This window comes from Chiloscyllium plagiosum, chromosome 15, assembly GCF_004010195.1.
Source record: "Chiloscyllium plagiosum isolate BGI_BamShark_2017 chromosome 15, ASM401019v2, whole genome shotgun sequence".
Taxonomy (NCBI): Eukaryota; Metazoa; Chordata; class Chondrichthyes; order Orectolobiformes; family Hemiscylliidae; genus Chiloscyllium; species Chiloscyllium plagiosum.
The window spans coordinates 6578659-6601960 of record NC_057724.1 but is presented as its reverse complement, the minus strand read 5'-3'; the positions used below and the strand labels follow the sequence as shown (position 1 = coordinate 6601960).

General features: G+C 42.0%; 1 protein-coding gene across 1 annotated transcript in view; it reads left to right on the top strand.

Annotated features, from left to right (window-relative positions):
• Window positions 1–23302, top strand: part of LOC122557468 (sodium- and chloride-dependent neutral and basic amino acid transporter B(0+)-like) — a 52029-nt gene that overhangs the window by 6450 nt on the left and 22277 nt on the right. The window contains exons 2-5 of the mRNA XM_043705227.1: window positions 3765–3915; window positions 9796–9927; window positions 12138–12305; window positions 20541–20679. Coding sequence (XP_043561162.1) covers window positions 3846–3915; window positions 9796–9927; window positions 12138–12305; window positions 20541–20679 — 509 coding nt within the window. The 5' untranslated portion in view covers window positions 3765–3845. The remainder of the gene's footprint in view (window positions 1–3764; window positions 3916–9795; window positions 9928–12137; window positions 12306–20540; window positions 20680–23302) is intronic.

Below are 23302 nucleotides of genomic sequence, written 5' to 3'. Positions count from 1 at the left end.
CACGTAAGCCAACCTTCCATCTAAGAACTCATCTACGCTCCTCATCGCCCTGGAAAAGTTATAACATCATCAAGCACCCTTCCTACCCTGATTATACGCTCTTTCAAACTCTTCCATCAAGCAGAAGATACAGAAGCTTAAACACACCTCAAGAACAGCTTCTTCCCTGTTGTTTTAAACTGCTGATTGGACCTTTCTAATTTCAAATCTATTGTTGGCTTTGATGTTGTGCACCTCCTTTGCAGCCATAGCCTTCTATGTCATGCTCTGTCTAACCACCCTGTGATCTGTATGTCCTTGTATGTCATGCTCTGTCTAACCACCCTGTGATCTGTATGTCCTTCTATGTCATGCTCTGTCTAACCACCCTGTGATCTGTATGTCCTTGTATGTCATGATCTGCCTGTACTGCTTGCAAAATAACACTTTTCACTGTACTCAGGTATACATGACAATAATAAATCAAATCAAATGTGGTGACACTTGTATGCTGTGCAGCTAATCATAAAATAACAGCTCCATCACAATTAACTAATGTCATGTCTTGCAAATGCGTCTTGTGCAATCTATGAACACACAAATATGCAAATTTGGACCCTCCAGTGGCTCGGCCATTCCATTTGAAAATAATGCCCCCGAGCTCTAGATTCATTAACATGAGAAAACACCTCTTCTATGTCAATATTGTCAAAAGTGTTCAAGAATTCAATTAAGTCAATTCTCAGTCTTCTAACTTGCATTTGAAACTAAGTCCAACCTTTCCTTCTTAATCAACCCATTCACTACAATCTCGTACATTCTACACAAACTATTCATGGAAAACTTCTGATCAAGAAATTGAGAAAACATTGAAAATCAAACTGAGAGTTGTCCGCGTTTAGTTCCAAAGAATTCCGGAATAATATTGCCCTGCAAAGGAAAGCTTTGTCAGCAATAACTTAAAGTCTGTATTCACGAGCATTTGCCAAGTAAATAATGCCGGTAAAATATGTCACAACACCCAAGAATGTTAGATACTTTTCTTTGATTATTCCAACAGGAATATTTCAAGCACAAGGTGGAGTTAGCAAGCAAGAAGACTGAAGTCTAAAGCAAAGCCTGTTTAAAATGAGAAAATCAGCATTCAAAAGGGTACAGGAGATAAAAATCGAATGGTGAAAATGCAAATAGAAAATGACATGAGTAGAACTGAGAAGTCAAATGGAAAAAAAGTGCTCAGAGGGTGCACGTCACCACTAATTCAGAAGGCACATGACACCAGGTTATGTTCCAACAGCTTTATTTGAGATTACGAGCTTTCGGAGCGCTGCCCCCTCATCCGATGACATCACCTGACAAAAGGGCAGTGCTTCAAAAGCTTGTGATTTCAAATAAACCTGTTGAACTATAACCTGGAGTCATGGGACTTCTGACCTTGCCCACCCCAGTCCAAAACTGGCACCTCCACATCATGATCATTAATTCATGCCAATAGACATGTTACATACCAATCCTGTAGAGCACAGGCTCTTGGATGATTACATCACAAAAGAGGACTATTCAGTCCATCACGTCCATGCTAGTCAATCAAGATCTAACGACAATATTCCCATTTTCCAGCTTCTGGCCATACTGCTGGAGACTATGGTAACATGATTGAAGAGCTAGACACTTGATGTTATAAGCGATTCTGATTCATTAACCTGTTCAGGCTGTGCATTCCAGACTCTGAGTGAAAGCACTTCTCCTCAACCCGCCTCCAGCCATCTATGTCTTACCTTAAAGCTATGCCTCTGGTTATGGGTCCCTTTCCTAAGGAAAACTGTGCCTGCCTATCCAACTTAATCATGTCGCTAATTACAGTAACTACATCCATCAGGTGAACGATTCTCTGCAAGTGGAGTCACAGGGAGACAGGGCAATGAAGAAGGCTTTTGGCACACTGGCCTTCATCAGTCATGGCATTGAGTATTGAAGTTGGGAAGTTATGTTGCAGTTGTACAGGATGTTGGTGAGGCCACACTTGGAATATTGTGTTCCGTTTTGGTCACCTTGCTATAGAAGAATGTTATTAAACTGGAAAGAGCGCAGCAGTAGAAATTTACAAGGATGTTGCCTGGATTCAATGGTTTGAGTTATAGGGAGAGGTTGGACAAGATAGGAGTGCATAGGAGACTGAGGAAGGACCTTATAGAGGTGTATAAGATTGTGAGATTATTTGGAAGCACAAGCTTTTGGAGTGCTGCTCCTTCATCAGATAGTTTGATGAAGGAGCAGCGCTCTAAAAGCTAGTGCTTCCAAATAAACCTGTTGGACTATAACCTGGCGTTGTGTGATTTTTAACTTTGTCCACCCCAGACCAACACTGACACCTCCTCATCATGGAGATCATTGGAGGTATAGATAGAGTGAATGCACTCAGTCTTTTTCCCAGGATTGGGGAAATCGAGGACTAGAGGCATCAGTTTAAGGTTACTGGGGGAAGAATAAAAGGGAACCAGAGGGGCAGCTTTTTTACACAGAGGGTTGTACACATATGGAATGAGCTGCCAGTGGAATTGGTTGAGACGGTACATTAACAACATTTAAAAGGCATTTGGACAAACACGTGGACAGGAAAGGATTAGATGGATATGGGCCAAGTGCAGAGAAATGGGGTTAGTGTGGAAGGACATTTTGGTCGGCGTGGACCAGTTTGAGCCAAAGGGCCTATCTCCATGCTGTAGGACTCTATGACTCTAAGACTCTAATTCCATGCTCCATTATGGGAGGATATAACTTTTCTTCATGTACCCAAATGAATCCTTCAGTCATTTAAAGAGCTCATTCTCATTCAAGTTCCTCTCTAACCTTATTTAAAGAAGACTATTTATTTTACCTGGTTTGACGCTTTGTTTCTCATTGTGAAGAAAGAAAGGAATTTGATAGTGTGTGTTAAATATGTGTACTGATATTAACATCCATAGTACATCCAATGGTGTAACTCAATGTTAGTTAGCACAACTGTGCTATATTGGTGTACCTGTGCTGGCCAGTTGATATTTAGTACGAAATATGAGGACTTGGAGAAGCAAAATGTTCAATCTAACAGTAACTACAGACAAAGGACCATTGATTAAGTTGTTTGGGAGATTGATTAAATTTAAGCAAATTCTCAGTTACATTAATTAACTGCCTTAACTTTGCAATTGTTAGAAAAAACTTATTGTTCCTTCCAAGTAGCCAGGTTCAGAACCTTGCTAATATAACACTATAATCTGTCACCATTGTCAAACTTGTAACTGTACATTGTGATTACAGTATAATTAGCAAGTGAAAATAATTCACACAGTCTGCAGTTGCAACTTTCATATTAAAGATCAAGCTATTAACAGTCGAGATTAGATGTCATTATGACTACAGATACAGTGTGGTGCTGCAGTCTGCAGCAATACAAAGTCTGAAGACTTCAGGACAAAAGATAGAAGAATTGTTCATCATTATTTAAAAATGAAAAAACATTAGCTTTGGTGTTCTCACAGAATGACCAGCAAATCCATCCTCCAGAGTGAGTATTTTGTCAAGTCATTATGGTGAAAATAGCAATATCCTGAGCAGTGATGATGATATGGCCATTTTGTTGTGAATTGCAGAGTCCCCATGTGGGTCTCTATCAAACCATCAATTGAATGCGGCTAAATGGAGAGCAGTATTTTTTTTTTGTTATGGGAGAAAACTGTTATCATTGCATGGATTCTAGATTGAGAAAGTTAAATTTGATTTGCAATTTCCTCTCCTTCCTCAAGGCTTTCACTCAAAGTTTCCATATAAGGGATGAGAATGTGGAGCGGGGTAACTGGTCCTCGAAGACTGATTACTTGCTCTCGATGATCGGATACGCTGTGGGTCTGGGCAATGTCTGGAGGTTCCCTTACCTGGCTTACAGAAACGGAGGAGGTACTGTCATGAGATCCAGAATACTGCAGAGAGAAATGAAAAGTGCAGTTAACACTGGAATAATAAACACAAGAATGTAAAGAAATTTATGGGTAAACGCACAGTGTTGAAACATGTTAACATCTGGGGCAATTAACTCTGTGGAACTAAAGTGCTCAATGCTGACAGATCCCATGGTTGACTTCAGCAGTATAACTGTGGGCAAGGCCAGCCAGTTCATTTAACCAAAAGGAAATTGGTTCATTTAAAGAAATCAGTGCCACTCTCTTCAAATTAAGATAATACTTACTAATTTATCACTTTTCCCTCTCTTTGAATCTTTGGAACAGTGTATTGAACTGAAGTGGAATATCACATTCAAGATCAATTAGTGTATTTCACAAGATGGGAGTATTCAGTCTTGATCAAACTTTACAAATTTGTGATTGTAGACAAGACAGAGTTACAGTAACATAGAGTTACAGAAATGCTTCATATTGACAATAACTTTGAAGGATTAAAACTAATTCCAATGTCGAGTGAAACTATATTGTGCTGTAAGTTGTTGTTGCAAAAGTCATATTTTGTTTTCTCACTGAAAGGTATCCAAACTTGAAGAAATGATTGAATTTATGTGGTTCCTGTCATTACCTCTGGACATCACAAAACACTTACAGCTGAAGTAAAAACAGAAGCCAAGTTGTGCTCAGCAAAGCAACAGTTGAAAAGATAGGCACAAATTGTTGATGGTTCTTTTGAAAGATGAATAGTCAAAAGGAATCTAATATTGCTTTTTTCAAAGAATGCCATGGAGTCTTTGATGTCTCCCTGAGAGGCCAGACTGGGTTCCAGTTTAACATCCTATCTAAAAGACAACACACCCAGCAATGTAGACCTGTCTATAGCATGTCACTGATGTGTCCAAGCAGATTATGTATCTTTGTCAATTATTGTCAATATTTTATTTTATATTTAGAATAGAAACAGACTCTTCAGGTCCAATTTATCTGGACCCTCCAGGCATCCCATTCTGATCTAGTCCCCTTTGCCAGCAGTTAGCCCATATCCCCGTAAACCTTTCTATTGATATACCCATTCAGATGCCTTTCAAATGTTGGAATTGTACCAGCCTCCACCACTTCTGGCAGCTCATTCCATACACATACCACCCTCTGTGTGAAAAAGTTACCTGTCAGGTTCTATTAAATCTTTCCTCCCTCACCTTAAACCTATGCCCTCGAGTTTTGGACTCCCCGAGCCTTGGCTATTCACCCTATCCATGTCCCTCATGATTTTATAAACCTCAATAAGGTCACCCCTCAGCTTCTGGTGCTCCAGGGAAAAAAGCCCCAGCCTGTTCAGCTTCTCCTTATAAGTCATACCCTCTCGTCCTGTTAACATCTTTGCAAACCTGTTCTGCACCCTTTGAACTTCAACAGCACCTTTCCTATAAAAGGGCAAACAGAAATGTAAGTTGCATAACCAATGTCTTCTACAGCTGTAATATGACATCCTAACTCCCATACTCAATCCGCTGACCAATAAAGGAAAGTGTGCCAAAAGCCTTCCTCACTGCCGTATTCAAGGAACTATGTACCTGCACCCTTTTAACTTGAAGCAATAGCATACTTCATCAAAAATGATTAATCATTGCAACTGAAGACAAATTAACTTGTGAAATTGCTTAGCTTTGAAGTGTGTAATTGTTGGGAACATGTTTTATTAATGACAATCAGAAAATTACATTTAGTATAGATTGCAGCTTGCATATTCTACAACAGTGCAGAAGGTACAATATCAGTTGTCAGATCATCAAGCAAGTTGGTGAAATCCTGAGAATCCTCTGTAGGTGATTACCTATAAAGTTCCTCCATAATGAGATTAGTCATCGCTCATATCAACTCTAGCCTCCCAGCCTGCCTCGATCCTCTGCAACTTCTCTATGGGCACAACAGATCCATAGCAGATGCCAACTCCCAAGCCCTACACTCATCCCTGGAAAATCTGGAAATTAAGGATACCTACCTCAGGCTTCTACTTATTGACTACAGCTCCACCTTCAACACTACAATCCCAACATGAACAATCTCCAGACTCTGAGGCCTAGCTGTCTGCTCTGCCCTGTGTAACTGGTTCCTAGACTTTCTGACCCACAGACTGCAATCAGTGAAGTTAGGCTACAACATCTCCTCTATGACAATCCTCAACACTGACACCCCACAAGGATATGTACTCAGCCCCATACTGTACACCCTGTATACTCCAGCCCTGTGTGGCCAAATTCAGTCTGAATGCCATCTACAAGTTAGTTGATGCCACCACTGTTGTAGGCCAGATATCATCAATGACAAGACAGAGTACAGGAAGGAGATAGAGTGCTAGGTGACATGGAGTAAAGATAATCTCTCCCTCAATATCAGCAAAATTATAGAGCTTATCATTGACTTCAGGAAGAAAGGAGGAAAGCCAACCCCTACCTACATCAATGAAGCTGAGAATGTGAAGTTCCGAGGACTGAAAATCACCAGCAATCTGCCCTGGACCACCAATGTTGATGCAGCGGTCTAGAAGGTGCATCAATGCCTCTAGGAGGCTAAGGAAATTTGCCATGTCCATTAGGACTTTCGAGAATTTTTACAGATGCGCCACAGAAAGAATTCTATCTGAATGCATCATGGCTTGGTACGGCGATTGCTCTGCCCAGATCTGTCGGAAACTACAGAGAGTTGTGTTCACAGGCCAGTCCATCAGGCAAGCCAACCTTCCATCCACTAACTCCATCTATACTTATCGCTCCCTCAGAAAGGCAATGAACATAATCAAAGATCCCTCCACCCCAGTTGTACATCTTCCATCTCTTCCGTCGGTCAAAAGACACAAAAGCTTCAACACACATACCAACGGGTTCAAGAATAGCCTCTTCCCCACTGTTATTAGACTTCTGAATGAACCTCTCTTTCAAATCGAATGTTGATCTTGCAACACACATACCAACGGGTTCAAGAATAGCCTCTTCCCCACTGTTAGACTTCTGAATGAACCTCTCAAATTTCAAATCGAATGTTGATCTTGCTTTTTTGTGCACCTTCTTGCAGCCGTAACTTTGTATTCCTCGCTGTGTTCAATCAGGGTCTTTGTCTAGTATGATCTGCTCATACTGCACACAAAAGAAAACTTCTCACTGTACTTAGGTAATGCAACAATAATAAATCAAATTAAATCCTACAATATTCTAGGATTCACTTGCATTATTTTCAGCAGAGATAAATTAGAAAATAAGTTTACCTTTAGAACTGGGTTTTATAAATGAATTGCATTTTTCAATAAGTTGTTTTTCTAAAGATTGTTACACGGTGGCACAGTGGTTAGCACTGCTGCCTCACAGCGCCGGAGACCCGGGTTCAATTCCCGCCTCAGGCGACTGACTGTGTGGAGTTTGCACGTTCTCCCCGTGTCTGCGTGGGTTTCCTCCCGGTGCTCCGGTTTCCTCCCACAGTCCAAAGATGTGCAGGGTCAGGTGAATTGGCCATGCTAAATTGCCCGTAGTGTTAGGTAAGGGGTAAATGTAGGGGTCTGGGTGGGTTGCGCTTCGGCGGGTCGGTGTGGACTTGTTGGGCCGAAGGGACTGTTTCCACACTGTAATGTAATCTAATCTAATCTAATAATAGCAAAGGCATCTTTTTTCAAGATAGTGTAAGAATGCACACATCTGCTGGAAAAGCCTTTGCATTGATTAAGGTAAAAAGGAAGATTTCCCTTTATATTACAAAAAGGGAAAGATTCAAAGGCAATCTAGGTATTAAACAGCGTCTCAGAGATACTAGAAACAGGAATGATATAACACTACTGAACCTGCCAAGATAGTGATGGGAAACTTGAATTTGCAATGAGTAGTTGGCATTAACATTGGTAATATTGATTTTCCATGCTGTCCACAATGCAATCCATTTTGTTGTCTTCAGAAAGGGTTTCAGGAATATGTCTCAGTCATAGACCTTTTTGTGAGCCTAAGATTTTTCATTTGATGTCTATCCAACATGGCGAGATGTCTGACTCTTGCAGTAACATAGACTATGATCTGTGCTTCCTCTGTTATCTATGCCACCCTTACTCCATTGTATTATCTGTTATATCTACACCCATAGTGCACTTCTCTGCATTGCTCACTTTCTGTCAGTGTTGTGCTAATCAGAGCATTCCCTTTCAATGTACCCCTGCAGGTATGGAATGAGATTTGTGAGTTCATTATCTAGAAGGCCTGAACATGGCATAACAAGGCCAGACTTTGCAGGCTTTTCAAGCCCTTAATGAATAAGAATTGAACTTTGTTGTCAAATTTGATCCAGGCTATGTTATAGGGCCACTAGCAGATTTCAACAGGCGGTTGACAGAACAGAGACAGTAGGTGATACATAACTCGAACTGTTTGGACCAAAACCAAATCAGAAGCAGTATAAAGCAATTCTCGAAACAATGCTAAAACTGATTCCTGGATCATTTCTCTCCACTTCATGTTCTACTTATTAAAAATATCTTTAAGTAAATGATCATCATGGTAAACTTTGATCTCTAATGAAAGATAAAATGAGGAGCTTATAATGAATCATAATGATTTGATTTGATTTGATTTGATTTATTTTTGTCACATTTACCTAACTACATTGAGAGGTTCTCATTTGCGAGCAGTACGGGCAGATCATAATATCCAAAGATTATTGGGTGATTGATCAGAGTGCGGTATACCATGTTACAGCTGCACCGCAGGTGTACAAAAGCAAGGTCAATATGAGATTTGATATTTGAGAGGTTCATTCAGCAGTCGAATGACATCGAAGTAAAGAATTCTCTCGGTGGGGAGGCTAAGAAAAAGTAATTGAAAATTGGGGTGCAAAAGATCCCATTGGCTGCCTGGCCATTTCGTTAGGATTATAATGAATAGTCTCTTTTGGTCATTTTGTTCCCTATGGGTACTGGTTAGTGTCTCACTGGAGAAATTCCAAATATAATAAAGGCTTTGTGAAGATAAGTATGAGAGAGAGATCTGTCGTAAATTAATCTTAATTTCAAGTCAATAAGATCCAGGAACGTTTTTAAAATTTCTGTGAATGTTTTGATTAGATTAGATTACAGTGTGGAAACAGTGTGGGAGGAAACCGGAGCACCCGGAGGAAACCCATGCAGACACGGGGAGAACGTGCAAACTCCACACAGTCAGTCGCCTGAGGCGGGAATTGAACCCGGGTCTCTGGCACTGTGAGGCAGCATGCTAACCACTGTGCCACCGTGCCGCCCACAAATTTTGGAATCTGTGTTGCTATTTGTTTAAATTTTTTGTTTTCTTTTCAGGATTCTCTATATTTGGAATTTTTTTGTTTTTAGCTAGTCTTGGTTGGTGCCTTTTTGATGCTAAAACATATCCTTTAAAGTGAAGAAATGCTGTGGGCATTACCTTAGTGCTATGCCCAGTGTTGAAACCATACAAAAAGCTCCCACTGTAAAGCACTCAGTCTGTTCACATTCCAGTCACCTCCATGACTAATCTCTTTAAAATCACTTGGTCACAGTAACTGCTTTGTGGGCTTCAGCCCTGTCAGTACGGGAGTGAGACAGTACAACAGAACTAGATCCCAAACCTCTACAGCATTCCATTTCAAAATCAAGAAACAAATTATTTGAGGCACTGTCAGGGTTGCGTAGTGACAGGGTTAGGGAGGGATATATGAGTGATTGACGGGTGGCTGTTGTTGGGTTGAGGAAGGAAAATAGAAAGACCACTGTGCCATGGGATTCAAACACAATATTTGTTTTGGAGTGGACTTCCGACACCAAATTTATCCAAACAAACCCTTTCAGTCTAAAATGCAAACATTCTGTCTTGACTTCCTCTGCTCTGTTTTCCAGGTGCCTTCATTATTCCCTACATCATCATGTTGGTATTTGCTGGGATACCCCTGTTTTTCCTGGAATGCTCATTCGGGCAGTTTGCCAGTCTTGGGCCTATTGGAGTGTGGAAAGCTGTGCCAATCCTACAAGGTTAATGTTTATTCAGCAAACACACGCTTGCCAACAATTCATGCAAACAAGAGACAAAGAATAGGTTCCTTGGCCTTTCTCCACCATTCTGTGATTTTAACCTTGTCTCTACATTCTTAAAGAATTGGCCCTTGAAATAATGGATTCATTGGTGGTCATCTCCCAAGATTTGTTTAGACTCTGGAGTGGTGCCTGCAGATTAGAAGGTAACTAATGTAATCCCACCATTTAAAAAGGGAGGGAGAGGGAAAGTAGGAAATTGAGAGTTTGATTCTGGGAAAAATGCTAGAAAAATCTATCAAGGATTTTAAAGCAGAGTACTTTATACAATGATAGGATCGGGCACACCAAGCATTAAAGAAGGAAAACTGCATGTTGGTCTTCAAAGCAAGAGGGTTCAAGTACAGAAACAAAGTGGTCTGGCTGCAATTAAGCAGGGCATTGGTAAGGCCACATTTGAAATATAGTGTGCAGTTTGGGTCTCCTCATCTGAAAATGTTGTTGATATAGACAGAGTAAAGTGAAGGTTTATCAAATCAATCCTTTGTGTGGCAGAATTGATGTATGACGAGAAATGGTTAGCATTTTATTCCCTGGAGTTTGGAAGAATGAGGAGTAGGGGCAGGGTGGGAAGGATCTAGACTGGTTAGAAGCAGGAAAAATGTTCCCAGTGTTGGGGGAGTCCAGAATCAGGGACTATAGTTTAAATATAAGAGCTAAACCTTTTTTAGGATTGAGATAAGGAAAGATTTCCTCATCCAGAGAACAGTGAGCCCGTGGAATTCATTATCACGGCAGATGCTTGAGGCCAAAGCATTATGAGATTTCAAGGAGCTAGATGTAGCTCTTATGGCTAAAGAGATTAAGAGAAACAGGGAGAGGGCAGGGTTAGGGCATTGAGCTCAATGTTCTAGTATGATCGAAATGAATGGTGGAGCAGGCTTGAGGGATCAAGTGGCCTACTCCTGCTCATATCCTGTTTGCACATCCCCGATAATCTTTCATCTCCTTGGTAATCAAGAAACTGTCTGCCTCTGCCTTCAAAATATTTGAAGATTCTGTACCCCACTGCCTCTTGTGGAAGGATATTCCAGAGACTCACCACTCTCTGAGGAAAACATATTTTCCTCATGCCTGTCTTCACTAGACACCCCCTTATTTTTAAACTTTGGCCGATAGTTCTGAATTCTCGCATGAGAAGATACATCTTTTCGACAGCCAAGCCCAATTCCTCTCAGAATCTTAAATGTTTAAAATAAGTCACCCCTGGCTTTTCTGAACTGCAGAGGATACAGGCCTAGCCTGTCTAGCCTTTCCTCAGAAGGCAGTCCACTCATTCAAAGTAGTAATCTAGTAAACATTTCCTGAACTGCTTCCAACACATTAACATATTCTGTAAGTACAGTACAGTATTGCACACAGTACTCCAAATGTGGTCTTAGCAATACACACTATAACTGAAGCAAAACCTCCATACTCTAGAATTCAATTCCCCTTTCAGTAATCCACAGCATTCTATTAGCTTTCCTGAGTACTTGCTTTACCTGCAAGTACAAACCTTCTATACATTATGCATTAGGATACCCATATCTCGCGCTATATTTTAGAGCTCTACAACAACCTCCCACCATCGGGGGGGCTTAGGCCTAGTGATATTATCGCTGGACTGCTAATCTAGAAACCCAGATTATGTTCTGTGGACCCAGGTTCAAATTCCACCATGGTGAAACTTTAATTCAACTTTTTAAAAAAATCTGAAATGAAGTGTCTAAAGGTGACTGTGAAACCATTGATGGAAAAACCAATTGGTTCGTTAACATCCTTTAAGGAAGAAAACTGCCATCCTTACCTGATCTGGCCTACATGTGACTCCAGACCCACAGCAACGTGGTTGACTCTTAACTACCCTCTGGATAATTAGGGATGGGCAATAAATGCTACCGAGCCAACGACACCCTCATCCAGTAAATGAATAAAGAAAGATAGCACACTTCTTGTTTCTTTAGCTGAAATAAGGCAATTTTCCATTCTCCCACATGATACTTCATATGCCAGATCTTTGCCCATTCACTTAATCAATCTATATCTTGAATCCTTATGCCCCTTTCACAACTCACAATATTTAAAATATTGACTGAAAGTTCATAATACACTGGAACATGCATAATACAAATTATCGACTGAGATTCTCTTTTTCTCCCTATTTATAGGTGTGGGCATCACCATGGTCCTTGTGTCAACATTGGTGGCTATTTACTACAATTGCATCCTCGCCTACAGTCTGTACTACCTATTTGCTTCCTTCCAATCACCCCTGCCGTGGGCAGACTGCTTCAGTTGGTGGGGAGCAGATGAAACATGCAGCAGGACTGGAAAAGGTAATGTGCCTTCCATTCTGTAAATTCTGGTTATTTGCAAGACAGGACTGTCCAGGGAAGAGCCTGCAAATGACAATGTTTGGAAACACAGTTCTGTTGATTGGCCTCTTGAGGCATCCGTAAGACAGATGGTGTATGGGCAGGCCAACATTTACCCTCCTCCCAATTTAGTTCCATCAGAGATGGGTAGGCAGTAGCCTCACTGTCCATCCAACTTCACACCTCACCCATCTGCCATCCTACCTTTACAGGGTGGCACTAAATTCTGGGCAAACTTAATCTCAACTTTTCCGAAACACTGTTTAGGGCCCTAGTTGTAGTTTTGTAGCCAATTCTGGGCTCAATGGTTTTGAAAGGATGCCAAGGCCTTAGAGAGGTTTCACTCGAATCACACCAGGGATGGGTGGCTTTAGCTATTCGGAGCACGATTGAGAAAATGGAGATTCTATGCCTCTGTTACAACTAGTGAGTTGGGGGTTCCTTAATCTTCCTCTGAACAATTGGGAGATTGGCAACAAGTTAGTGGGCGGCACGGTGGCACAGTGGTTAACCTCACAGCGCCAGAGACCCGGGTTCAATTCCCGCCTCAGGCGACTGACTGTGTGGAGTTTGCACATTCTCCCAGTGTCTGCGTGGGTTTTCTCCGTGTGCTCCGGTTTCCTCCCACAGTCCAAAGATGTGCAGGTCAGGTGAATTGGCCATGCTAAATTGTCCGTAGTGTTAGGTGTAGGGGTAAATGTAGGGGAATGGGTCTGGGTGGGTTGCGCTTCGGCGGGTCGGTGTGGACTTGTTGGGCCGAAGGGCCTGTTTCCACACTGTAAGTAATCTAATCTAATCTAATCTAATCTAATAATGTTACCAGCCAGCTTCATTTGAATCGCTGAAGTGTAATGTTGTGTGACATCCTTGCTACTGTTACCAGTCCAAACAACCTGATCTAAGACAGTCTGTGCCAAAATGAGCTTGCTGGATTTCTTGAGCTCGGACGGCAAGCAATCTCTTTTAAAAGGAAATGGATCTCGCAAACTGTGCGTGGAATTTGCTGAGTTTACTGTGAGCCTCTTGCCACCTCTCTGAATAAATTGGGTGCTAGATATTAGCACGGCAACAACAGGAGGGGATTTCAACTACGTTAACTGATAATAACTGATATAAGCCAGTCTAAAAAGGTATACAAAGGTGCAGACTTCTCATACAAAGACAAAAAGTGCTGGAGAAACTCAGCAGGTCAGGCAGCATCTGTGGAAAGGGAAGCATGTCCAGAGTCCTTTATTAGAACTGAGAGATCGTTCAAATTGAGGATTTCACTTCCATAGTGAAGAGGAGGCAGCTGGTGCTAGCAAACTGAACATTTTGAAACTGATGTAAATCACCAGAAGAATCACACATGTGAGTGGAAAGGGACTGGTTATGGGGAGAGAAATCAAGGTAGGATGAAGTGAGTTCCATGTGGAAAGGAACAGGCAGAAACAATGGGTCTGCTGCCTGAGAGTCCTGCTTGAGAATTTTGGGGAGATGGTAGAAGCGGGCTGTGCAGGCTTGGGGGAACGTAGAGCTGGGAGACTGAGAAACCAAGATGGTATGCGGTTGGTGGCCGTCATTGACCTGATGTGCCACGGTGGGGTCGTAGTTCAGAGGGAGATAGGACGGGGTGTCTGAGGGCTGTCAGTCAGCTATGCAATTTAAAGATTAGTCTGCCAGACATCAACAGCACTACCCTTCCCAATTGGCTTGCTGACAAAGGTCAGCGTTGGATCTGAGAGTTTGGAGTTCAGAGGGAGATCTGTTTGACTGGGTGAAGGGAGCAGTGACAGTAAGCTGACCTGTGTCATCTTGACATATCTCAGCAAGCAGGTCGAGCACAGTTAAAAGGAGTATAGGTGGAGGGGGTGTATTGGAGGCAGGTAAAGGGGTCTGTGGAGCAGGGAGAGGACTCTTGTCCAAAGAAATGGGCACAGACACAAAGGTGATGGAAGAGGAGTCCAACCCAAAATTCAAAAGGATAAAACTGTGACCTTTGCTGAGTACAGAACATTCAGCATCAGAGTGGAAGGTCAGGAGGGATAGTAAATACTCAACAAGAGGTGAGGTTAGGGGAAGGGATGGAGTCAAAGGGAAGGGGATGGGAGCAACATTCCAGAGTGGCTCGGGGACCTCTGAGATGATGAGGTTTGAGTGCCTTAAAGCTTGAAAGGAAGAGGAAATATTTCTTGTTCTAACGTTGAACAGGCTGAAGAGGGACAGGGCAACTCTGAGATCGTGTAAGGTAGTGCTGAAGGAGACAGAGAGATGGAGAGTGTACATATGATGCAATAAGGACAGATGTCTGAGGAGCATAGTACATCACGGAGATACCTGTGATCCCAGGTGGATTCAAAACACAAGGGATGAAGTTTCAATTGGAGTCCATGTCTGAGACAGAGGCAGTCATTGGGGAGTGAGATATGGCTGTGGAGGTGAGTTTTGGCAAATACTTGATCAAACACAGGGAGAGAAAATGGAAGTAACGATGGTGAACAAAAAGAAAAATTTACATGGAAATCCTGATGAAGAGGAACTGAACGTCTTTGAAATGGATGCGATGTGGCAATGAATTAAACACTAAATAAAACAACTACATATGCTGGAGACCTGAAGCATTGACAGAAAATGCTGGAGAAACTCCGCAGTTCTGTCAAGAAAGCAGAGCTAAATTTTTGAGTCCAGTGACCCTTTGTCAGATTTTTCATTGCATTTGGCAAACACCTTTTTGCCAAAGGTGTAACAAGCCCAGCAGGGGAAAGGGTATGTCTGGATTTGATTTTAACAGATTCCATTAGGATGCTGGGGAACAGCAGAGGTTGGGGAATCCTATTGATAGTGATTGTAGTTCAGTTGGGTTTAGCAGTTATGCAAAATAATAAATGTAGTTGAAGATTAAGGGGGAGAAATGTGTTTGTATTATCGCTCTCCAGATCTTCTTGTGTCGACATGATAAAAGAGAGAGAGTGGGAATATAATTGCAGCGAGGGGAAAGTGTAGGCAGAAGGAAGAGCAAGAGGAGACAATCTAGGACAGGATATGGAAGAAAGCATGAGTGTGGTGTACAATGTTGGTGTTATGGGAAGGGTGTACTTGCACAAGAGAAGGTATTGAGGAGATGTACACATGTTCAAGGTGTGTGTGTAAAGATTTGGAGCTTGGGTGCTGGGTGCAGTTGCTGTGGGTTTGTTCGCCGAGCTGGGAGGTTGGTTTGCAGATGTTTCGTCCACTGTCTGGGCGATACCCTCAGTGGTGTGGAGCCTCCTGTGAAATGCCGCTGTCCTGCGTCGGCTGGAATTTATTTGATTTTGTTCCTGCTGCTTCCAGTTGTCGGTTCCAGTTGTTCATTGCAGTAGTCGGTATATTGGGTCGAGGTCTATGTGTCTGTTGATGGAGTCCGTGGACAAGTGCCATGCTTCTAGGGATTCTCTGGCTGTCTTCTGTTTGGCTTATCTATTATTGTTGTGGTGTCCCAGTTGAATTTGTGGTCCTTGTCATCTGTATTACAGCTGGTCAAGGCGTTTATTGGCTAGTTGACGTTCATGAACGCAGATGGCTTGTTGTCTACCTGTTTATCCTCCACAGTGTTTCGTGCAGTCTCTGCATGGAATCTCAGACAGGGGTAATGGCAGGAATGCAAAATTTAGGCAATGAATAAAAATTGGATAGGCTGGTGTTTTAATCAATTTAACAGAGAAGGCAGCTGGGATATGTAAATGTATATGTGAGGTATAAAAGTGGTGTTTAACTGGAGTGAATAGAAAGCACCTACTTCCCTTAGCAGCTGAGTCGATTACCATGGGACATAAAGTAACTGAAAATGTGTGACTGGAAAAGCGCAGCAGGTCAGGCAGCATCCAAGGAGCAGGAGAATCGACGTTTCGGGCATGAGCCCCTCTTCAGGAAAAGGTGGGACACGGTGCCAGTGTAGCTGTGTGCCCGAAACGTCAATTCTCCTGCTCCTTGGATGCTGCCTGACCTTCTGCGCTTTTCCAGCAACACATTTTCAGCTCTGATCTCCAGCATCTGCAGTCCTCACTTTCTCCTCGACAAAAAATAACTGGCAGGGGGATGTGATGTTAGTTAAGAAGAAACTCTTCCAGGTGACAGTGGGGTATGAAGAGTGTTTTTAGTTTCTTCAACAGTTAGACACTACTTAGATATGCAACTGAGGTGCTACAAGGCTACAGGCCAAGCTCTGGAACGTGGGTCTGGACTCTGTCGCTCCTCGATTAAACACGATTGATGCAATGGGCTGACAGACCTCCTTCTGTGTAATAAATTTTGTGTTTCCACTTAACCAAACGAGACAGATGTTGGCTTTTTGAAAGAAGGCTTAACGTCAGTGAGAGTTAAAATTATGTAATAAAAGCCAAGAAGTGCAGAGTCGGGATAAAAGTGAGGATTGGAGCAGGTCACAACACATTTTTTTGTTAATCACAACAGTGAGAGCGCTTTATTAGTTTCAAAGCACCTGCGGCACCCTGCCCCAAACATGCAGAGGTGTGATCCCTCTGCATGGTAACATGCTCAGTTATGTCAACACTTTGAAGAAGCTGTCACTGATCAAAACCATGCCTGATCTGTACAGCTCAGGTTTAACACAGGAGGCAACAAAAGAGATTGTGGCCTACAGGCGAGCTAAAATAAAATAAGCTGTCAGCTGTACCTTCACACATGGGGGATATTTCGTTTCATGCACAAACACCCCCTTTTGTCACGCAGAAGGAGAGCCAAGTATTACACACTGAAATAAACCCTGCAGCGCCGGCTGCTTGAAAAATGACTTCAAACTCAGTTGTCTGTGAGAAACGGGTGGTGTGAATATTGGAATCTATAAATCCAAGAGTTCCAGTAAAAGTCGTGTTGGAAGAAGTCAGGAGCTGCATTCCAGCAGTTTTCAGAAATTACTCCAACTAGTAACACACAAATGCAAGATTTACTGGTCAGAATTGAACACATCCTTGCATCCAGGTAGATAGGTTGTACACTACTTTTCTTCCTCCCTACTCTGTCCAGAACCCTTATAATTTTGAATACCTCACCTTAGATTCCTTGTCTTCAAGGAAAACAATAGAATAGTCCATTTTCCACAACTACACTGGCACCGTGTCACACCTTTTCCTCCACTTTATTGATAACTGTATCAGCGCCATCTTGCGTTCCCACGAGATTGAACAGTTCAGTAACTTCACGAAACACCTTCCACTCTGACCTTAAATTCACCTGGATAATCTCAGACACCTCCCTCCCGTTCCTGGACCTCTCCATCTCCATCTCTGCCGATCGACTCAACACAGACACCTACTTCAAACCCACCAACTCCCACAGCTCTCTGGACTACACCTCCTCCCAACCCCACCTCCTGTAAAAGCCCTATCCCTTACTCCCAATTCCTCCATCTCTGCTGTATCTGTTCCCAGGAGAAGCAGTTCCACTCCAGAACATCCCAGATGGCCTCCTATTTCAGGGACCACAGTTTCCCTTCCCAAGTGATCAACAATGCCCTCCACTTCCTGCATCTCCACCCTGTAACCACAGAAACTGTCCTACCTGTCCATCTTCCTTCCCACTATCTCTCCACCCTCCCCTCCGACCTATAACCAACACCCATCACCTGCACCTAAATATTGCCTGCCCAGCCACTTCCCCCCCCCCCACCCCAACTCCACCCTTCTATTTATCTCTCAGCCTCCTTCCCCTCAGTCCCTCCACATTCGTGATGAAGGGTTTGTGACTGAAGTGTTGACTCTCCAGCTCCTCGGATGCTGCCTGACCTGCTGTGCTTTCCAATGCTACACTTTTCGACTCTGATCTCCAGCATCTGCAGACCTCACTTTTTCTCTTCAAGGAAAGCAGTCCTACCTTCTCCAATCTGACGCCATAAGTGAAATTCCTCATCATGGGAAATAATCTTGTGAACCTTTTCTGCAGTCACTTTCGGAAGCCAGTGCTGACATAATAGATCAAACGGCCTCCTTTTGTACTGTAAAGTTCTATGATTCCAACGCCTTCACCTTCTGCCTGAAGTATGGCAGCCCGAAGTGGACACAATACTCCAGGTGAGGCCAAGCTGGTTTGCTTAAGTGCAATGGACTTTGCCCTCCATGCCCCTTATTAATAAAACCGAGGATACGGTATAGGTAGAAAATCCTTTATCCGAACATCCAAAAACTGAAAAGCTCCGAAAGATTATTGTGAAGTTTTTTTTTGAACAAGGTTGCCTGGTGAGCAAACAGTTCACCCAAGTCGATACCCACTCGATGTGGGGGGAGGGAGGGGTGGGGGGAGGCATGGCCAAACACGTTTCTACTTGGAAGTCTGCACCTCCAGTAAGATTTTTTTAAATTTCACCATTAAACTGTTACTATTCTGAAAACTGAAATATTCCGAATTCCGAAAAACAGCTGGTCCTAAGCATTTCGGTTACAGGATCCTCTACCTGTATAGTTTATCACATAAACATGCGATGACACCTCTTGCCAACCTAAAGCTGCCACCATCCTCTTGTTCTCATCGGGTCTGTAGGCCCTAGTTGGTCTAAAGTAGTCAAAGAAAATCATTAGTTAGTCCAAAAAAAATGCTCTTGTCTTAAACAATATGTAGATTAGTGTCTGATTGTAATCAGGCACACATTACTTTCGTAAGAGACGTTTGGCTGAATTGCACCAGAAACCACTAAGTGTCATTTTCTGTCTGAGTCTATTCCACCATTGTTACCAAGACAGTTTGGATACCTAGATGATAGATCAGTCCACGTTGAGATCCAGAACTGTTCAGCATTTCCCAATCTGAGGCCTCATCAGATTTGGTGGGGTTTATTGGAGACTCCAAATTAACCTGAAGAGAACCATTCCCTGATATAACCCTTTACTGATCATGCTTGCAATGTCACCTTTACTGACTTATGAATGCATACATCTTGCTTCCACTGCTCCTTCACCAGCTTCAGAGTTGGGTTCTTTATTTTGCATTGTCTTTCCATGCTTTCCCTAACATATTGACTGACTTCACATTTCTCTGCATTGGACATCATGTGTTCACCCATTCTACCATTCCACGTTATATTTAACTTGTACTTTTGAGTTTCCACACCAAGGCTTCTCAAAGTTGGGTTCATGACCCCAAGTGAGGTGACAAACTGAATTCTTGGGTCATGAGCTGGAGTACACCAATGGCCAATGTGGATCACTGACCAAGTTATAACAACTGTGCATCTGTCCTCCTGCTGTCTGAGTTCTCACTGGGGGAACCAACACTCTTCTCAAGTCTCAAAGTGGGGTCACAGAGAGAAACAGTTTGGAAACATTGCTTCCTGCTAACCTCCTCCCATCGCAGAGTGCTTCCAAGTTTCTAAGATTCTAATATTAGCCAGAAGTGCATTGAAACTATCATAAGCAGACATAACAAAGGCATGAAGGCGGGTTCCAGCGGTAGCTATGCTGAGTCAGAATGAAAGTTAATGGATATTACAAAGGTAGCAAAACGTGAGATTAGAAATGGCGCAGATAGAGGCTAGAGCTTATCTCAGGGTCAAAGATGACACCAAAGTTACAAACGTCTCATGAAGAGTTACCAAACTCAAAACATTAACTCTGCTTTCTTTGCACAGATACTGCCAGTCCTGCTGAGTTTCTCCAGCAATTTCAGTTTTTGTTAAAGTTCTTTAACCTCAAATGGTTACCAGGGAGAGGGATCAAGTCCATGTCCAGTTAATGTAGTGGAGCTAAGGAAAAGTGGTTACACTTTCCCCAGGTTCAGTTGGCGGATGTTTCTCTCGTTGCAGTACTGGATTTCAGGGGAGCAGGCTGAGCATTCAGTTTAATAAAAGAAGGATTTGGTAGAGATAGTGGTGAAATAGAGTTGGGTGGCAGTGGTATACATGTGTAATACAACACTGTGTCTTTGATGTTGCTGGATAGTAGTGTAGAAGTATTAAAAGATTTTTGTGATGCAAGGAAGTCAAAGGTTGCACACCATCAGATTAGATATTTTTGTAAGAAAATGTTCGATACTGTGACGGGGAGGAATCTGATCAGAGGGGTTCAAACATGGAGTTCTGGGAAGGATCACCAAGGATGTGGAAGGAACAATATCTTCCAAGGACTTTGGAGAGAAATTGAAGGTGGGATAGTGTTATTCATGTCATCCTTTGAGGTGCATTGTGATCAGATTTCCAATCAATAATTCTCAAATACATTCCCCATTTTCCAGATCCACTCTGCAATCTCACTCAGAATGGTGGATACTTTGAAATTGTTAATGCAACGTGGCTGCAGGCGAACAATAAAACTTGTCCAAGTGGATCAGAAATCCCTGTTCCTCACCAGGGTCCGAGTGAGCAATACTGGGAGTAAGTACATTGTTGCAGAGAGCTGCACCTATAACCTGCACAGCTGGGCCAGTAAGTCCTCTTGGGAAGGGTAGTTCGTGAATGTCCTGTTTAATAAGAGAAGCTGTTTTCATTAAAGGTATAATTTACATCATAGACTTATTACAAAAGAACATTACAATTGGAGCCCTTTCATTAATACAATCTGATGGATGGAATGCACATCAACTGAATTGATTTATCCCAGATAATTTGGAGCTTTTTAAATGTGATTCCTTCTGTATGCTTTCGAGCAACTGAAGAATCTTCCAGTACATAACTGAAGGCTTGTGACTTTTCAGTGGTAGAGAATCTTTAGAGTGTTAAGAGTTGAGTCATTTTCTGCAAAATAATTGGCATTGTATTTGCTTTGGCATTTTTGATTGGCCAAGTTTAGTTTCTGGTCAGTGATAGCCCTTAAAGTATTAATGGTGGGTTACTCAATTATGACAATGCCAAACAACATACTTTCAGAAGGGACTTTCACATTTGAAAAACTCATTGCTATCAGTGTGTGTGACACAGATGTTATATATTACTTAGCATCCAAGCTAGTGTGTACGCTCAGATCCTTTGTGAGTGGCAGTAAAATAAACCAATAGGTTAAGGAAATGCAAATAGAGCTAAACAATAGGCTAGAATTGACTTTATAAGTATTTTCAATGCAAATAAATGTACCAAGCTTCACAGAAACATTATCAAACAGAAATTGACTCTCAGCCACATAAGGTGTTGAGGATGTGATGAACTGAACTGGCCATGAGTTAAGATATAGATCACAGAGCTTGCAATCATTAACAAATATCTCACATCATAATGGTGGGAAAGTCAATGTTAAATCAGCCTAAGATACTACCCTGAGGGTTTTCTGCATTTCTTTAATTCAAGAGAGAGAAAAAAAACAACCTGTCAATTCTTTACTGATATAAGCACTCCCATCTTTCTGATCCCATGCTTGTAAATCTTCTTTGCTCCATCTCCAGTCCCTCCCAGTTTCTTTTCTTTTGTAATATGCTGACCAAAATTACATGTATTATTCAAGAATGGAACCAAGTGTTGACAGAGATTTAGCAAAAAGTTTCTACTTTTCAGTCCTTTAGAAACAAAGCCTACTAAATGGTTTCCTTCTTTTTAAGATTCTGCTAGCCTGTGTCAAAACCTTTAGAGCTGAAGTCTTGACTGCTAAATTAGTAACTACTATGTATGAATACACTGGTGTGAGTGTTTTAGACTAAAACACTTCAGAGGAATCTACCTGATCTGGCAATGATTATAATATGTTGCATTAAAAAGAAAATAAACTGTATTTAGATAATGTATTAAATGATCCATAAATGTTTATTCCAACTAACTGTGACATACAAACATTACATTCCTAGGCACATAAGTGTCTGGGCCAGCATTAATGTATTAGGTTACAACAGAAAAACATGCTTCAAGTTGAGAGTTATGCTCCAAGTAAACCGAGGCAAGGTGAGGTATGAGGCTTATGAACTTACAAATTAAGTAGATGTGGGTCATTTGACCTTCCAAGTCTGATGGAATGGTTGATTTGGTTGTGTTTTGAATGCCTCTTTCTCATCCACCCCCCAAGGTCCCTTGATTCTCCTGCATAATAAAATTCTATTGACCTCCATCGTAAAATACTCAAAACCCTGCCTTTACCATGTTCCAAGTTGCACAGCCTTCTCAGAGAGAGAGAAAAAAATCACATCTCTGTCCTAAAATAGTAACCTCTAATATTAAAACAATGTCCTTGAATTCTGGACTGACACAGGAGCAGAAACATCTTTTCCACATCCAGCTTGTCAAGATCAATAAGAATCTTACACAGTCCCATCAAGTCACTGTTAACTCTTCAAACATTCAATAGAAATAAAGCTAGCTGTATAACCTTTCCCTATAAGACAACACATTAAACCCAGTCATACAAGTGGAAACTCTCCTCTGATTAGCACTGGTTAGTGCTAATTAGTGGTTAGCAGTGCTGCCTCGCAGCGCCAGAGACCCGGGTTCAATTCCTGCCTCAGGCGACTGACTGTGTGGAGTTTGCACATTCTCCCCGTGTCTGCGTGGGTTTCCTCTGGGTGCTCCGGTTTCCTCCTACATCACAAAGATGTGCAGGTCAGGTGAATTGGCCATGCTAAATTGCCCGTAGTGTTAGGTAAGGGGTAAATGTAGGGATATGGGTGGTTTGCACTTCGGTGGGGCGGTGTGGACTTGTTGGGCCGAAGGGCCTGTTTCCGCACTGTAAAGTAATCTAATCTAAAATCTAATCTAATCTAAAGTAATCTAATCTAATCTAACTGTCTCCAATGTCTCTAGTAAATAATAAGGAAACCAAACTGGACACAGTAACCAAGATTCAGTCTTAAAAGTTCCCTGTAAAACTGAAGCATGACATTCTTATTTTTTATTTTAAATTGTTCTCTTAATAAATGACAGCATCGCAATATCTTTAATAACCTACTGTACCTGCATACTGAACAAAACAAAGCATTGCAGGTGCTGGAAATAAAAAACAAAAACAGAAATTGCTGGAAAAACACAGCAGATCGCACAGTATCTGTGGAGAGAAATCAGAGTTAATTGGTTGAGTCCAGTG